Source organism: Anolis sagrei, chromosome 6, assembly GCF_037176765.1.
Source record: "Anolis sagrei isolate rAnoSag1 chromosome 6, rAnoSag1.mat, whole genome shotgun sequence".
Taxonomy (NCBI): Eukaryota; Metazoa; Chordata; class Lepidosauria; order Squamata; family Dactyloidae; genus Anolis; species Anolis sagrei.
The window spans coordinates 6,953,800-6,966,474 of record NC_090026.1 but is presented as its reverse complement, the minus strand read 5'-3'; the positions used below and the strand labels follow the sequence as shown (position 1 = coordinate 6,966,474).

The 12,675-nt window shown below is 41.7% G+C and overlaps 1 protein-coding gene across 1 annotated transcript in view; it reads left to right on the top strand.

Annotated features, from left to right (window-relative positions):
- Nucleotides 1-11,120, top strand: part of LOC132777573 (hydroperoxide isomerase ALOXE3-like) — a 36,384-nt gene extending 25,264 nt beyond the window's left edge. Inside the window, exons 10-14 of the mRNA XM_060779932.2 lie at nt 1,137-1,306; nt 2,163-2,284; nt 4,476-4,576; nt 6,434-6,604; nt 9,049-11,120. Of these exons, the coding sequence (XP_060635915.2) occupies nt 1,137-1,306; nt 2,163-2,284; nt 4,476-4,576; nt 6,434-6,604; nt 9,049-9,243 (759 nt within the window). The 3' untranslated portion in view covers nt 9,244-11,120. The remainder of the gene's footprint in view (nt 1-1,136; nt 1,307-2,162; nt 2,285-4,475; nt 4,577-6,433; nt 6,605-9,048) is intronic.
- The last annotated feature ends 1,555 nt before the right edge of the window (nt 11,121-12,675 follow it).

The window sequence follows — 12,675 nt, the reverse complement described above, 5'->3', positions numbered from 1 at the left end:
GGCTGGAGGGCCATCTGTTGGGGGTGCTTTGAATGCAATTTTCCTGCTTCTTGGCAGAATGGGATTGGATTGGATGGCCCACCAGGTCTTTTCCAATTCTATGAATCATAGAATCATAGAATCAAAGAGTTGGAAGAGACCTCATGGGCCATCCAGTCCAACCCCATTCTGCCAAGAAGCAGGAATATTGCATTCAAATCACCCCTGACAGATGGCCATCTAGCGTCTGCTTAAAAGCTTCCAAAGAAGGAGCCTCCACCACACTCCGGGGCAGAGAGTTCCACTGCTGAACGGCTCTCACAGTCAGGAAGTTCTTCCTCATGTTCAGATGGAATCTCCTCTTGTAGTTTGAAGCCATTGTTTTGCGTCCTAGTCTCCAAGGAAGCAGAAAACAAGCTTGCTCCCTCCTTCCTGTGGCTTCCTCTCACATATTTATACATGGCTATCATATCCCCTCTCAGCCTTCTCTTCTTCAGGCTAAACATGCCCAGCTCCTTAAGCCGCTCCTCGTAGGGCTTGTTCTCCAGAACCTTGATCATTTTAGTCGCCCTCCTCTGGACACATTCCAGCTTGTCAATATCTCTCTTCCAATTGTGGTGCCCAGAATTGGACACAATATTCCAGGTGTGGTCTAACCAAAGCGGAATAGAGCATGGGGAGCATTACTTCCTATGATTCTATGTAAACAGTTCTTTGCTAGAGAACTCGAGTCTGCTTCCCTGAAATACAGGATTCCTGAGAAGAAAGAGACTGTCAAGTTCATCTGATTAGTTCTGAAAACTGAAATCTCAAAAAAACAACAAAAAACAAAACCCAAAACTTGCCAATGATCGTGTTGGCTGGGAGAGTCCAATTTACGAATTAATTAAAGAAATGCTCAGTTCTGGTGGGTTTTTTCAGGCCTCTGAGGAAGCTTGCCAGGCGAAACGTCAGGAGAAATGCCTCTAGAACATGGCCATATAGCCCAAAAAAACCCACCAGAACTGAGTGATTCCGGCCATGAAAGCCTTCGACAATTAAAGAAATGTATCAATAAGATGTTGCAAGCCAGTAGTGAAAGAGAAACGAATGCTTCATCTGATAAAATGCAAAAGGTTGTCCGCAGCTCTGAATTTTCCAACTCCTTCCTCCTGTAGCATACCGGTGTTGGTTTCAAGGGATTGGTGGAAGTGTTGCAGAGAGGAACCAATGCCTTGACCTTGTCTTCGCTCTGCCTTCCGGAAGATCTGGAGGCTCGTGGGGTCTCCTCGTTGCCCCATTACTACTACAAGGAAGATGGCCTGAAGCTCTGGGCAGCCATGGAGAGGTCAGTCAGGGGCAATTGTGGTGGCTATTATACTATTTATTTATATCCATTTGTGTTGGATCTGATGGGTCTTGGATGGTCTTGTGGTCAGGTGCAGTGGGTTAAACCCCTGTGCCAGCAGGACTGAAGACCGACAGGTCACAGGTTCGAATCCGGGGAGAGGTGGATGAGCTCCCTCTATCAGCTCCAGCTTCTCATGCGGGGACATGAGAGAAGCCTCCCACAAGGATGATAAAAACATCAAATCATCCAGGCACCCCCTGGGCAACGTCCTTGCAGACAGCCAATTCTCTCACACCAGGAGTCACTCCTGACATGACAAAAAAAAAAATCTGGGAAATGTTACAGAGTTTGGGAAGATTATTTAATTACAGCTTCCCACAGATGGCCAAACTGGGTTTTGAGGGGCAACTTGTCATTTCACTAGACATAACATTGAGCAGTGGTGAAATACTGCAAAGCTTGGGAAGGTTCCTTTACTTTGGATTACAATTCCCAGCATTTCACGTCCAGCTATTCTAGCCATCCCAGGTTGTTTTGTCTTGGCCATATTGGGGAAAATTGAGAGTTGTAATTCAACTTTCCCAAGCTATTTTTTGTCACCTACATATTAGTCAGGGAATGAAGGTTAGGTTGCTTTGCCTTGGGAATGCTGGCAGGGGGGTATTGGGACCTGTAGTAAAAAAAGTTACATTTTCCCAGTTCTGATTCCGATTCCTATATTGGTTTGAGGAACATAAATCCAGTTTGCTCATTGGAAAGTGTGGACCAAATACACCCCTGGATCGATGAGAGAGCTAGGGCTGCTGGTGGACTCCATCCTGACTGACCTCTTCTTTGTCTCTTCTTCTCTTAGCTTTGTCTCTGGCATCATCGACTGCTATTATCAAAGTGACAGCTCTGTGAAGGAAGATTGGGAGCTGCAGAAATGGATGGAGGAGGTCTTTGAGAGAGGCTTTATGTCTCAAAAGTCTTCCGGTAGGACTGTCAACTTCCTATAGCAGTGAGAAGACCCTAGGCTAAGCATCTGCAATTGATTATACTGTAGAGTCTTGCTTATCTGACATAAACGGGCTGGCGGAACGTTGGATAAACAAAAATGTTGGATAATACAGAGTCTGCTACTGTTACCAGTCCAACCCAGCTCTAGACACCTAAAATAGGGACTCAAAGAGTTAAAGCAAGGCAATGCCCCGGTGCTAGAGCAACCCAGTAGGAAGTGCCCGGATGTGGAAGAGGAGCGTGGAAATCACAGAGGGAAGGAGGGACAATGCTTTTGCTTCCGGTCCTGCCTCTTTTCATCCTTTCCTCTCTCCTCCTCCTCCTCCTCCTCCTCCTTCTCCTCCTCCTTCTCCTTGTCTTGCCATTTTCACTTATTGGGAATGGAGCGAGAGATGGGGAACACTCCTTTAATTGAAGAGGAAATGCTGCAGGAAAAGGGGGGAGACGGATAAGAGTGTCAGATAAGACAGAATGTCAGATAAGCAAAGGTCGGATAAGCGAGACTACTGTACAGGCATTACCCAAGTTAGGAAGAAGATAGATTCTGTAGGTTTGTTCCTAAGTTAAATTTGTATGTAAGTCAGAACAGGTACAGGTACATTTTAAAAATCTGACTCCACACACACATACACATACACATGCATGTGCGGTTCAGAATGCTCTTTGATTGTAGGTGAACTATAAATCCCAGCAACTAAAACTCCCAAATGTCAAGATCTATTGTTTAAGTCCACAAGATTGATTGTAGGTGAACTATAAATCCCAGCAACTGCAACTCCCAAATGCCAAGATCTATTGTTTAAGTTCACCTACAACTCCAAAACTCAAGGTCAATTCCAGTATTTTCTTTTAGTCATGGGAGTTCTGTGTGCCAAGTTTGGTTCAATTCCATCGTTGGTGAAATTCAGAATGCTTTTTGATTTTAGGTGAACTATAAATCCCAGCAACTATTATTTATTTATTTCAAAGTTTTCTATACCGACCTTCTCACCTCATTGAGGGACTCAGCCCGGTTTCCAACCATAAAAACACATACAATCAGTAAAATATCATAGTTCACAATTACAGTAACACATTTAAAATAACAATATATTTAAAACTACGGTGGTCAGTCGTCATATTAAAATCAAATATACATCATCTTCCATCCAAAATCCTAGGGTGTTGTCTCATTCATCGAAAGCCTGTCTCCACAAACACATCTTCACTCGTTTTCTAAATGTCAGGATAGACGGGGCGGTTCTGATCTCCAGTGGAAGAGAGTTCCAGAGTCGCGGGGCCACCACCGAGAAGGCCCTGTCCCTCGTCCCCACCAGGCGTGCCTGTGCGGCCGGTGGGACCGAGAGCAAGGCCTCTCCAGACGATCTTAATAATCTTGATGGTTCGTAAGGGAGAATACATTCGGAGAAGTAAACAGGGCCGGAGTCGTTTAGGGCTTTATAGGTTAACACCAGCACTTTGAATTGTGCTCGGAAGCTAATTGGCAGCCAGTGGAGCTTGTTTGGTTCAATTCCATCGTTAGTGGAGTTCAGAATGCTCTTTGATTGTAGGTGAACTATAAATCCCAGCAACTACAACTCCCAAATGACAAAATCAATCCTTCCACAACCCCACCAGTATTTGAATTTGGGCGTATTGGGTATTTGTGCCAAATTTGGTCCAGTGAATGAAAATACATCCTGCATAAAAGTAGCAAAATTACAGTTATAAAGTAGCAATGAAAATAACGTTATTGTTGTGGGTTACCACAACATGAGGAACTGTATTAAGGGGTTGTGACATTAAGAAGGTTGGAAGCCCAGAAGTTGGAGAGGCATTAGCAGATCCTCCATAGCAGGCATGGGCAAACTTTGGCTCTCCAGGTGTTTTGGACTTCAACTCCCACAATTCCTAACAGCCTGTAGGCTGTTAGGAATTGTGGGAGTTGATGTCCAAAACACCTGGAGAGCCAAAGTTTGCCCATGGCTGCTCCATAGTGCAGAGCTGGTCTTGATGAACTTGCGCACTCAATACTTCTTTTAAAACTAGATGAATGCAATGAATACTTAATGTCTAGAGATCTATGACAAACCAAGGTGTGCCCCCAGCTCCTCCATCTGAGCCTTTGTAAAGAACTCATGGCTTGACTTCTGCTGAGAATTTGCACCTTTTCTTCTTTTTTCCCCAGGAATCTCTTCTTCACTCTCATCTGTTCAAGAGCTGAAAAAGTTCCTGACTATGGTGCTTTATACCTGTTCAGCCCAGCATTCAGCGGTCAACAGTGGGCAGGTAGGAGGACATCCTTGTCCCAAAGGGCTATTAACTCACAACATACACCAAACCTGCACTGGGTTTTAAAGAATTTTAGCCATTATGACATTCCCCAAAGGATCGTGTGAACTGGAGTACAGAGGGGATGCCATTATTTTCTGGAACTCAACTCTAAACTGAGACAAATGTTTCTATTTTTGGAATGCAGCTCCCAAAATCCCCCAGCTGCCATGGCCAGGGAGAACGCTGCTTGGGAGATTTGGAGACTTGTAATCCAAAAAAGGACCTTTTCCAGGCACCTTGTAGACATGATCTCCATTTCAATTACAATGCCAATTTCCCAGGTCCCTTCCACACAGCCCTATTATTGTTATTATTACATTTCCATTATTTTACTTTATTATTAGTAGTACATTTATTATTTTACTCTATTATTTTTATTACATTTTATTAAATTTATTATTTTACTCTATTTTTGTTATGATTGCATTTATTACTTTACTATATTATTACTGTTATTATTACATTTCCATTATTTTACGCATTGTTACCATTATTAAATTTTTATACTAATTTATGCCATTTATACAAAATAAGTAAATAAATAAACCATTATTAAATTTATTATTTTTCTCTATTGATATTGTTACATTTATTATTTTACTCTATTATTACTATTATTATTACATTTCCATTATTTTACTCATTGTTATCATTGTTACATTTATTATTTTACTCTATTATTGTTATTATTACATTTCCATTATTTTACTCATTGTAATCATTATTACATTTATTATTTTATTTTATTCTATTTTTATTATTGTTGTTGCATTTATTATTTTACTCTATTATTACTGTTATTATTACATTTCCATTATTTTACTCATTGTTACCATTATTACATTTATTATTTTACTCTATTTTTATTATTATTACATTTACGTTATTTTACTCTATTTATAGTACATTTATTATTTTACTCTATTTTTATTACATTTATTATTTTACTTTATTATTAGTAGTACATTTATTATTTTACTCTATTATTTTTATTAAATTTATTATTTTACTCTATTTTTGTTATGATTGCATTTATTATTTTACTATATTATTACTGTTATTATTACATTTCCATTACTCATTGTTACCATTATTAAATTTTTATACTAATTTATGCAATTTATACGAAATAAATAAATAAACAAACCGTTATTAAATTTATTATTTTTCTCTATTGTTATTGTTACATTTATCATTTTACTCTATTATTACTATTATTATTACATTTCCATTATTTTACTCATTGTTATCATTATTACATTTATTATTTTACTCTATTTTTATTATTGTTGCAATTATCATTTAACTCTATTATTACTGTTATTATTACATTTCCATTATTTTACTCATTCTTATCATTATTACATTTATTATTTTACTCTATTTTTTATTATTGTTGCATTTATTATTTTACTCTATTATTACTGTTATTATTACATTTCCATTATTTTACTCTCTTTATTAATTATCACTGGAAGGGTACGTAAGCACATTTACTTTGAAGAAGGTTAGAGTAATGGTTTAATCAGAGTTGGAAGGTCTTATCTTCAATTATTCTTCAATGTAAATATTCAAAAGCATTTAACCTCCTGATGCCTCAATTAATGTAATTTTATTGGTATCTATTATTATTTAGAAATTGACCAGTAGCTGCTGCATTTCCCATCCTTGGCCATTACTCAAGTCAACATGTTTTCCCAACTTTTAGTGATAAAATTAGGTGCCTCAGCTTATATATTTGGGTCAGCTTATATACAAGTATATAAAGGTATAGGTTATATTCTTAATATATGATTTTTTAAAAAATCACAGTTTGAGTTAGGCGCCTGGATGCCCAACTTCCCATCCTCAATGAGAAAACCCCCTCCAACTACCAAAGGCACGGCAAACTTGGAGAACTACAAAGAGACCATCCCGGAGATCAATACCACCTGCACCATTCTGAGTGTCCTGTGGCTTCTCAGCGCCCCTCCTGGAGACATGGTGAGTGCTCTGATAGTATCCAAGGCAGGTTACGTTTTGAAATCATAGCTCACTTTTCTTGCACAACAGAACCCCCACCCACCCCTATCCAAAACGAAAGGAAAGGGCGAAGTTTCTGGATATTTATTTATTTGTTATTTGTCGTGTCAGGACAACCAGTCAAATTATATTACATTTCTAACAGAACAAAGCAAACAAACAGACAAAATACAAAATTAGTGAGTTTGGTAGTTGATTAAATGTCCTTTGACCAGTATCTGGCCATTTGGAGTGCCTCTGGTGTTGCCACAAGAAGGTCCTCCATTGTGCATGTGGCAGGGCTCAGGTTGCATTGCAGCAGGTGGTCTGTGGTTTGCTCCTCTCCACATTCGCATGTCGAGGATTCCACTTTGTAGCCCCATTTCTGAAGCTTGGCTCTGCATCTCGTGGTGCCAGAGCGCAGTCTCTTCAGCGCCTTCCAAGTCACCCAGTCCTCTGTGTGCCCAGGGGGGAGTCTCTCATTTGGTATCAGCCATTAGTTGAGGTTCTGGGTTTGAGCCTGCCACTTTTGGACTCTCGCTTGCTGAGGTGTTCCAGCGAGTGTCTCTGTAGATCTTAGAAAACTATTTCTAGATTTAAGTCGTTGACGTGCTGGCTGATGCCCAAACAGGGGATGAGCTGGAGATGTCTCTGCCTTGGTCCTTTCACTATTGGCTGCTACTTCCCAGCGGATGTCAGGTGGTGCAATACCGGCTAGACAGTGTAATTTCTCCAGTGGTGTAGGGCACAGACACCCCGTGATAATGTGGCATGGCTCATTAAGAGCCACATCCACTGTTTTAGTGTGGTGAGATGTGTTCCACACTGGGCATGCGTACTCAGCAGCAGAGTAGCACAGCGCAAGGGCACATGTCTTCAATGTATCTGGTTGTGATCCCCAGGTTGTGCCAGTCAGCCTTCGTATGATATTGTTTCTAGCACCTACTTTTTACTTGATGACCAGCATGCAAGCAAGCAAGTTTCTGGATGAAAATATGTATTAGAAGATTGTTCCCTCCGTCTTTTAAGCTTAGATCACACATGGTAAATGCTTATGGTTTAAAAGTTGTGTTCATGCAGATCAGAGTTGCATTTTATCAGTGTGTGTGTGTGCTGATATATGCCAGGAGGTTCCCAAACTAAGGCAGCTCAGTGCTTTAACTTGCTGCACCAGCAAGGGCTCCTATACATATGTGTGTGTGTGTGTGTGTGTGTATCTATATAAATAAAAATGTAATGTTCATTTGTGGGATTAACAGAACTCAATTGACACCAAATTTGGACACAAGACACCTATCAGGCCATCACTCACTTAAAAAGCACTGGGAAACACAGCGGAAGGGACTTAAAAAGCTAAAAAAGCAAAAAGATGTTACAGTGCATGTGCAAAAATGACTATGCTTGCACAATAGCATATCCACACTCTCTTCTGGACTACAGTTCCCAGCATCCCCTAGACCAGGCCCTATAGGAGAGGAGGATGATCCAAACGCACTGCTTCCAAGCTGCAAGCCGCCTTCTCCTTGGATTTTTTTGAGAGCATCCCAATCCTTGCATATTTCCAATTTCCTATTCCTGGACTGCAACTCCCAGCAATCCTCCAGATAGATAAATTAGATAGAGATAGGTAGATAGGTAGATCGATCCAGGAGGAGGACAGCTGGGAGTTGCAGTTCAAGAATAGGTAGAGAAGGAAGAAAAGTGAGAAAGAGGAAGGGAAAGAAAAGTTGGGGGGTGGAAGGGAAGAAGAAGGAAGGAAAGAGAGAGGGAAGGAAAGGAGAGAAAGAAAGATGAGAAAGAGGGAGGGAAGGTTGGCCACAGCTAGTATATGTATGTATGTGTGTGTGTGTGTGTGTGTTGTTGTTGTTATTGTTGTTGTGGTGTGTGTGTGTATGTATGTATGTATACATACATACAGGGGCCCCCCGGTGGCGCAGTGGGTTAAAGCACTGAGCTGCTGAGCTTGTTGACCAAAAGGTCGCAGGTTCGATTCCAGGGAGCTGCGTGAGCTTCCGCTGTCAGCCCTAGCTTCTGCCAACCTAGCAGTTCAAAAACATGCAAATGTGAGTAGATCAATAGGTACTGCTCCGGCAGGAAGGTAACGGCGCTCCATGCAGTCATGCCGGCCACATGACCTTGGAGGTGTCTATGGACAACGCCGGCTCTTCGGCTTAGAAATGGAGATGAGCACCACACCCCAGAGTCAGACATGACTGGACTTAATGTCAGGGGACAACCTTTACAACCTTTATACATACATACACGTATAAAAGGTTTCCAGCCTTAACAGTGCCATGAATAACAGGAACAAAGTGCTTTTGAATTGCCTATTTTTTGAGGTTACTTTTTAGGGTCTGGTGTCTAGCTGTGCTGTTTTACCTTGTCCAAATGTTCTCTTCCCCCCCCCCCCCTCTTTTCAATATCAGATCCCGCTGGGCAATTACCCTAATAAGCATTTCACAGAAGAAGTGCCCCAAAAGCTCATTGTTGCCTTCCAAGAAGAACTGAAACGGATTTCCAAGGAAATTGAGAAGAGGAACGAGTCCTTGGCCAAGACGGGGGTCCCTCTCGCCTACAAGTATCTGTACCCCCCAGAGATCGAAAACAGCGTCTCCATCTAACCCGGAGGGAAAAATCTCCTCCAATAGCTGCTTATTCTGTATTTTCTCTAACATGATTTTTGCATATCTTTAATGGGTATGATTTGCCTGGAGAAGATAGCTATCAGAATCAGGCTGTGGGTGAAGTATTTCCTTAGCAGTGCCTGTCATCCAAGCTTTGGCTGTACACTGCAATCCTTATATCCATGGAGCATACACTCCCCAATTTGTGTGGATATACGAACCCCCATATAATAACAGACTCTATTGAGGTTTTCCCGCCCCCAAATATCCTAGTGTTGCACTGGAGTGACTACTAAATGCCTAGAGAAACCATATTTTGCTAGAAGTGGATAAATGGAAACTATGGGTTATGGTTCCACAGATACGAGCATCGTATTGAGATTGGATAAGATCTCTGTTGAGGTTGATGGAAAGGATATTCAAGAATAATTGAATAATCTGGTTGTTCAGAAACTGTGGCAAGGAGAAAATTGGGTAGATGGGACTTTGGGGACATATTTGTGCATAGGATTCTCTGACTAAATTACACCAATATAGCATAGAATCATAGAATCAAAGAGTTGGAAGAAACCTCAAGGGCCATCCAGTCCAACCCTATTCTGCCAAGAAGCAGGAATACTGTATTCAAATCACCCCTGACAGATGGCCATCCAGCCTCTGTTTAAAAGCTTCCAAAGAAGGAGCCTCCACCACACTCCGGGGCAGAGAGTTCCACTGCTGAACGGCTCTCACAGTCAGGAAGTTCTTCCTCATGTTCAGATGGAATCTCCTTTCTTGTAGTTTGAAGCCATTGTACTGTGTCCTAATCTCCATGGAAGCAGTAAACATGCCCAGCTCCTTAAGCCGCTCCTCTTGGGCTTGTTTTCCAGACCCTTGATCATTTTAGTCGCCCTCCTCTGGACACATTCCAGCTTGTCAATATCTCTCTTGAATTGTGGTGCCCAGAATTGGACACAATATTCCAGGTGTGGTCTAACCAAAGCAGAATAGAGGGGTAGCATGACTTCCCTGGATCTAGACACTTAGCTCCTATTGATGCAGGCCAAATCCCATTGGCTTTTTTTGCCGCCACATCACTTTGTTGGCTCATGTTTAACTTGTTGTCCATGAGGACTCCAAGATCTTTTTCGCACGTACTGCTCTCGAGCCAGGCATCATTGTCCCCCATTCTATATCTTTGCACTTCATTTTTTCTGCCTAAGTGGAGTATCTTGCATTTGTCACTGTTGAACTTCATTTTGTTAGTTTTGGCCAATCATCTCTCGAATCTGTCACGATGTACATAATGATGTACTTGCTCCCATCATCAATGCACTGCCACAATCACTTTATGAGTGGGTTGTTGTAGGTTTTTTCGGGCTATATGGCCATGTTCTAGAGGCATTCTCTCCTGACGTTTCGCCTGCATCTATGGCAAGCATCCTCAGAGCATCTTCCTCAAGCATCTTCCAATATTGACATGCCAGCCAGCACTTCGCAGATGACAACTGGGATGAGTTACCAGGTGAAAACAATGCTGCCAGGCAACAAGGGGACAAACATTTCTATAGGTACCTTTTCCAGGATTCTGAAACCTGAAGTCCTCCAAAATCCAAAACTGTCCAGATGGGGGAGTGAGAGAATCACACTTTTGCTTTCTGGTGGTTCAGTTTTCACCAACTTTGCTTTCTGTACAAACTAAATAAAACTATCTATATAAATAAAAATGTAATGTTCGTTTGTGGGATTAACATAACTTAAAAACCACTGGGCGAATTGAGGCCAAATTTGGACACCATACATCTGTCAAACCAATGAGTGACCATCACTCAAAAATTGATTTTGTCATTTGGGAGTTGTGGTTGCTGGGATTTATAGTTCACCTACAATCAAAGAGTATTCTGAACTCCACTAATGATGGAATTGAACCAAACGTGGTACACAGGACTCCCATAACCAACAGAAAACACCAGAAGGGTTTGGTGGACATTGACCTTGAATTTGGGAGTTGTAGTTCACCTATATCCAGAGAGCACTGTGGACTCAAACAATGATGGATCTGGACCAAACTTGGCACAAATATTCCATATGCCCAAATATGAACACAGATGGAGTTTGGGGAAAATACACATTCACATTTGGGAGTTGTAGTTACTGGGATGTATAGTTCACCTACAATCAAAGAGCATTCTGAACCCCACCAATGACTGAACGAATGAAGAACAACAAACAGATGTCCATTTGTTGGGTGGTGCTTGTGCTTTTTCTGCACGGCAGGGGGTTGGAGTGAATGGCCCACACGGTCGGTGTCTTCCAGTTCTATGATTCTATGCAGGAAAAGCACGAAGCAAGCCCTCTTGACAGATAGCCATTCAGCTTCTTTTTGAAAGCTTCCAAAGAAGAAGCCACTACCACACCTTGAGGCAGTGAGTTCTACTGTTGAACTATTCTTACAGCCAAGACGTGCTTCCTAATTTTCAGGCGCAATCTCATTTTCTTTAATTGGAAGCTATTGCTCTGGATCCTACTCTCCAAGGCAGCAGAAAACAAACATCCCCCCCCACCACCTTTACAAACTGTTGAATTTTCCCCACATTCACCTGACCTAATTCCTAATTTTATAGAAATTATAGAAATTTTATAGAAATTCCAATGATAGAAAATGAGATTGCACCTGAAAATTAGGATATTGAATGCAATATTCCTGTTTCTTGGCAGGGGATTGGACTGGATGGCCCATGAGGTCTCTTCCAACTCTTTGATTCTATGATTCTATGACCTAACATCTCCTTGACTTCTACCTATGGGGGGGCCTTGCAGGACAACAAGTTAAACATGAGCCAACACTGTGATGTGGCGGCAAAAATAGCCAATGGGATTTTGGCCTGCATCAATAGGAGCATAGTGTTTAGATCTAGGGAAGTCATGCTACCCCTCTATTCTGCTTTGGTAAGACCAAACCTGGAATATTGTGTCCAATTCTGGGCACCACAATTCAAGAGAGATATTGACAAGCTGGAATGTGTCCAGAGGAGAGCAACTAAAATGATGAAGGGCCTGGAGAACAAGCCCTATGAGGAACGTCTTAAGGAGCTGGCATGTTTAGCCTGAAGAAGAGAAGGCTGAGAGGAGATATGATAGCCATGTATAAATATGTGAGAGGAAGGCACAGGGAGGAGGGAGCAAGCTTGATTTCTGCTTCCCTGGAGACTAGGACGCAGAACAATGGCTTCAAACTACAAGAAAGGAGATTCCATCTGAACATGAGGAAGAACTTCCTGTCTGTGAGAGCCGTTCAGCAGTGGAACTCTCTGCCCCGGAGTGTGGTGGAGGCTCCTTCTTTGGAAGCGTTTAAACAGAGGCTGGATGGCCATCTGTCAGGGGTGATTTGAATGCAATATTCCTGCTTCTTGGCAGAATGGGGTTGGACTGGATGGCCCAGGAGGTCTC